Consider the following 6,000-nt stretch of genomic DNA (forward strand, 5'->3'; position numbering starts at 1 on the left):
GGCAGGAGCCTGGATGCTGCAACAGGCCTGAGCTTCAGCCAGGAACTACAGTAGCTGAACTACAGTAGCTGCCATGAAGGAGATCAGGAACTACAGTAGCTGCCATGAAGGAACTACAGTACAGGAACTACAGTAGCTGCCATGAAGGAGATCAGGAACTACAGTAGCTGCCATGAAGGAGATCTTTGACATGATTTATCTGTACTTTTCTCTTCTCTTTTTCTTCTCACTGCTGAAAACAAAATCACCATTTGTCCTTCTTTGGTACCCCCCTTGAACTGGTTTGTTAGCTTTTGTTACAGTATAGCTGTCTTAATAGCATACCATACTTTACCGTGTGGTGTTTTATCCCCAGACTTTCCTTTTCCTTCATGTTGTGGTTTTCAGTTCTCCTTAACTGCATGTGATTTCATTGATGATACCTAGTTAGATATGTATTTGCCAGTTATAACAACTAACCACATTCTTAAGCTGCAGATATGTTGTGGTTTAAAGCTGGAAGGAAAATAACCAATGTCAAATTCTACATTTAAAGATATTAATTAATCTTTTTACATGGAGTCCCCCAGGCATGGCGAGATCTTTTACCATGCATGGCATCAATGTATAGGCTGGTGTGTAGGTGGTGGGCTGTGAGCTCAGGCAGGCCACAGAGTGATATTAGGTGGTGGGCTGTGAGCTCAGGCAGGCCACAGAGTGATATTAGGTGGTGGGCTGTGAGCTCAGGCAGGCCACAGAGTGATATTAGGTGGTGGGCTGTGAGCTCAGGCAGGCCACAGAGTGATATTAGGTGGTGGGCTGTGAGCTCAGGCAGGCCACAGAGTGATATTAGGTGGTGGGCTGTGAGCTCAGGCAGGCCACAGAGTGATATTAGGTGGTGGGCTGTGAGCTCAGGCAGGCCACAGAGTGATATCATCAATAGTACATGAACAGGCTATGTGAAAGCTCTCACTCTGAAGTACTGTTCTGACTTCATTGTGATGCAGAGGACAGCCAGGTCTGGGGGATTCACAGGAGTGGTTACATTTGGGCACCTCCCACACTGCCAAGAGTGCCAGTTCTGTGCCACCTCACAGGAACCTCACTTTTCCTCCAGCATCCAGGCGGAGGAGTAAAAGAGAGGGAGGAATGCCCTTAGCATCGTCCCCAGGTCCTACGGTATCTGTCCTTTCCATGAGCAGGCAGATTGGAGAAGTGGAAACATGTCTCTCCGTGCTAAAAACAGACATCAACCTATTTTAAGGTTATTTGTAAGCTTAGGCGTTTGCAGAATACCAGCCCTGCCTGGGTGACAACACCAGCTATTGTCAATTTTCTTGATTTTGGCCTGCAGTCAATGATAATGTTACACAACTTTAGACAAGTCTATTCATGTGGATACTTTATGAGCCCTGCTTCATTTAGATTATCTAAGTGATGTATTTCACCAAATGAATGATGTTACTATACGGCAATATTTTCCATTTTTGAGCATGGATGGAGTACAAGAATGTCAGTGCCTGATGTATTGTTCTTGAACTTGAACATTGGCTTATCCTACAGCCTTAAAGCCAGATGAGCAATGTCAAATAATGTCCCGACTACCTCCACGAAAGTTAAATCCATCACACAAACTATTTCCTTGTATTTTTTTAAGTTGTCTGTCCCCTGGCCTAGCCTGATGCCTGGCCAAGCTCTTACTAGAATGCAGCTCTGGTCACCCAGGAGAGGGTGGGGATCTGCAGAGGTGGGACATTATCTTCGCGGAGCACAGGCCAGAGGGGCCATGGCCTATCATAAAGGCAGGTCACATAACTCCATTGCCCCTCACTTGATTTTCACAGCCTTGTCTGCAGGCTATCCTCATTCACAGTGAGAACAATTGGAAAGATTCAGGTACTCCTCGACTTCGACCTATTATTCATCAATGTCCACAGCTGAGCTCAGAACACAGCTTGACCTTGCGGCCACTCCGGCACACAGTGCCAGTTTCTTTTAGGCTAAAGACGAAGGTGGAATCAGCATGGGAATGTTCAGGTATAAGTTTATACAGCACCCTCTGCTCTTCAGGTAGTTTGCATGTCAATTAGGACCCTATTTAATCAAGCTCTAATGCAGTAATTGACGTGTCAAGAAATAACGTTTTTTTCCAGACTGTCTCCTGAGATTAAGCAGGAATGTGATCAGGAATGTGACTGCAGGGACCAAAAAAATGAGAAAACAAAAAATAGGAATTGTGTGTCTCCTGAAACCCCCTCTCTCCCCTGAATAATCAAATCCCTTCATAAGGTATTTAATCTCAAACATATATGAGCCTTTTTGAAAAATGTTGTCTAGCAACGGGAGGTGAGAATGCTGGATGGGTATGGTACCAGGAGAGTATCTTTTTCCTCCCAGAACTCCTTGCTGGAGGATGTAGGAATTGTGGCTCCCTGATGGCAAAAACAGCCACAGAGAAGTCCTGTAAAGCAGCTGCACCGAGAGGTCAACAGGAGTGATGTTTCTATCCAGTCACAGCAGAGCTAGACCCCTCACTGTGGAACTGTTCCCTCTGCAGATTTGGATCTTTTCAATAGTTGGCTCTCATTTCAAAAGATTAATTTCCTACACTATCCTAGAGCAGCTGTTAATGCAGTTATTCTGTACAAGGAAATACCAGATCATCCAGTGATTCTGTAACCTTTCCGTACAATAGAGAGTAGGATATTGTCTTATGCATGGCCAAATACTGTATTTACAGTATGCGTGCACGCATACTGCACGCACGCACACACTCCCCAGGATTCCTTGAAGTTCACAGTTTTAAAGCACACAATGTTTTATCTTGGAATGCTGATTATGAATTTGTCTTGAAGCGAGTGGGGAAACGGGGTGCTTGTCAAAAATCTATGAAGTGATATTGTCATACCAGCCGGATGGCCGTCTGGTGTTTGTTTAAAAGGGGAGGGGGGGAAAAAAACGACATATCATATCTTCTTGCCAATAAGTCCTTGCGTTCCCACCTCCATCGCTCCATCGTTTACAGCAACATGTTTTATTTTCAGCAGTGCTGTTCTCAGTGACTCACATCCCCAAGCCGCGTGCTGCTCTGTTCGGCCTCCTACCCCCTTAAACACAGACCAAGTGGTCATTAGAAATGCACTTGAGAAGCATTCAGTAATTGCACTCACAACATAGTACTAAATGTATCCAGTCGAATGTGATAGCGTGTTTAGGAAGACAGGTTAGATTGTTTCTAATAAGACGTTTATTTGTAAGGAAATGAATAGAATTAGTTTTCTTAATTCCTTTCAATTATATGCAAAAGCGGTGTTAGTAGAGATAGTTGAAAACAAACCTTTATAAAAGGTCGGGTCTATAATGCACACATTTATAATGCACTGATAAGGCATTATAACACTTAAACATAAATGTTTATTATTATGCATAGAAACTTATAACAAGGTTTAATGCATTATAAACTTAGTGGAACAGCAAATTACAACTACCAGGCAACACTTTACTTAAAGGTCAGGACTATAATGCATTATAATGTATACTTATAATGCTTCATAACACTTATAACAAAGACACTTTATAACGTTAAGGTAGTTCTAATGAGCAGAGACTGCTGCTGCGGTAAAGTTCTTCTTGTGAGTGCAGACTGTTTCTGATTATAAATATTTATAACAACTATGATAAGATAATGCCTTATAAGCGCATTATAATACATTATAGATCCAACCTTTAGGTAAAGTGTTACCAAATGATTTAAAAGAAATCCTCTCCTGTAACTATGTATTTTCTTTTATTAATTGAGAACCAGTTCTTACAACATGGGATGATGGGACACATGGCAAAAAGACTAAACAAAATAACAATGATTATAAAACAATATAAAGAAATATGTAATAATTTTTTTAAGGACATATCTCTGTGACATTATGTTATGCTATAGGTAATTGGGACCCACAAGCCTTCATTGAAAAGTTTGACCTGGGAGTGCCAGTGGCTGCCGTGCAGTTCCTCACCCAGAACCACAAAGACTGACAAGGATTCTCATCGTGGTTTGCGTCATCGAGTCATCGCGTCATCAAGTCATCGCGTCATCACGAGTAATTCACAGAGGTGAAAGAAGCCAATTCATAACTGTTTTGCTTATGTTTGGAAGCAGTATGGTAGATATCACACATGATGGGAATGTTATTATTTAATATGATAAATAATGATATGCACTTGATCTGAAATAAATTGAAGCTTGAATGCTTCTTAATCGGTCAACACGTTTCTTTTAGTCTTTGAATGGAATAGATACTGTAGTTCCTTATGTTTCTGTTGCATCATCTAACTAGGTTTTGTTGTAGCTTTGTGTCTATCATTGTCACCTGACCTTGGGCTCTGGGTTTGGGGAAATTGATTTTGAACTCACTGGGGCTTTCTTATTAGTTTCCGACCAGTGTCATGAAGAGAGGGAAGAGAGCCTGATATCACAACTGAGCGTGGAAAGAGTTTAGTCTAATTCAGGGGAGGAAACACGTCAGGGCCAAAAAAAGGAAGTGGGAGGTGAAACCGAGACCGCAACACAGCCGGAAGCCACAGTGGAACTTGAACCAAAATACACTTTAGAGTGTCAGGACAAGGGGGAGGGGCTATAGGGCTTTGGTCTTTGGTAAAAAGGAACATACTTTTTGTCAAATTGTTTATCATCTTTCCACTGACCATTTTGGGTGTTGTCTGAAAGAGATAAGTCTAAAATAAAAGTTTCTCTATCTGGAAAAAGTAAAGTGTCCTTGAATTTAACTGTAGCATGATGAACCCATTTTGAACTTTAGGCGGTTGCATAAGGGTCCCACCTGGCAGGTCTGTAGAGGATGGTGTGGATAAACTTTTCAACCCTTTGACTAGGAGGTACACTTTTCAGACATCCGCAGGTCTTTGTAGAGGGTGGGTCAGTGTACCCCCCCATGAGGAATATTGGTTTCTAACCAGCACCTGTCCTCTGGGAAAGGTTTGTATCAATACCCCAGATGTCTGAAAAAGGCTGGATTTACATGAGGGACTTTGATGTTGCGATGATCAATCTTTTGTTGGTGGTTTCATTGACCCCAATTTGGTGTCTCATCAGCGGGCCAGGCTAGAGTAGGTAATGGAGGTTTTTGTTCCTTTGGTGGTTAAGCCAGCCTTGGTAAACCTCTATGTGCCCCCTCCATGAACTCTGGAAGATCATTGATCAAATTGTCCTGTATTCACTTTGTTTGCCTCCTCAACTTAGCAGTCAAAACAGCCCTGTCCACAAACAAAACAACTGAAACAGTACACATGTAGCTATAGAACAGATTGTTAAAGGACCATACCGGTGCTCTGGCCTGGCCCTTATTATGACTGTTATGTGACTCACTGTACACTTGACATTATACCGTACAGCATACCGTTTGATTTTTGAGGCAGCCACTGGATTTATTTATTTATTTCAGTATGAACACCAACTTGCAGTGACCTGGAATTTGCTTGAGAGGTAACACACCAAATGTAGTTATGGTAGCCTCTCATTTTTAATGCATTTTAAAAGCGTGAATTGAAAACTCTAACCAAAACTATTAGCCCCTGGAGAAAGGGATTGATTTATAAACCAAATTCAAACCTTGGTCACTTGCAAAAATGTCACGCCAACATTGAGTTGGAGTTTGGTAATATTTTAATGACTAGAAGCCAAAAAATAAAGCCATTAACAGGAAAGGTGGTTTATTTTCATGCGCAATCTGTGGCTGAAGCTGTGAATAGACAATGACAGGTATTGATGGCGTTATGGTCCTTTAAGACAATCCGTTCCCTTTTTAAACATGTGTGGTATATCTGTCAGTTGGAGTTTCTATCTTGGCATTGGTTTGCTCACATCGTTTATAAAATGAGATTATTAACAATTGGCAAGTAGAGTATAATTCCGCAACATGGCACTCAGTGCACAGTACGCCAAGTGGGAGACTATTCTTCCAAAACCACCTACTTGAATCTATCACTTCACTAATAGGATGCCAAGTTATT

At 41.8% G+C, this 6,000-nt stretch overlaps 1 protein-coding gene across 2 annotated transcripts in view; it reads left to right on the plus strand.

Annotated features, from left to right (window-relative positions):
- The window catches only part of pebp4 (phosphatidylethanolamine binding protein 4), a 62,874-nt gene extending 58,148 nt beyond the window's left edge, over positions 1-4,726 (plus strand). Inside the window, exon 7 of one of the 2 annotated variants that reach the window (XM_079516592.1) lies at positions 3,917-4,726. In XM_079516592.1, coding sequence (XP_079372718.1) covers positions 3,917-4,008 — 92 coding nt within the window. In that variant the 3' untranslated portion in view covers positions 4,009-4,726. Of the gene's footprint in view, positions 1-1,656; positions 1,766-3,916 lie in introns of those variants that run through there. The other variant, XM_079516593.1, reaches the window with a different exon arrangement.
- The last annotated feature ends 1,274 nt before the right edge of the window (positions 4,727-6,000 follow it).

This window comes from Electrona antarctica (assembly GCF_951216825.1).
Source record: "Electrona antarctica genome assembly, chromosome: 12".
NCBI classification, from domain to species: domain Eukaryota; kingdom Metazoa; phylum Chordata; class Actinopteri; order Myctophiformes; family Myctophidae; genus Electrona; species Electrona antarctica.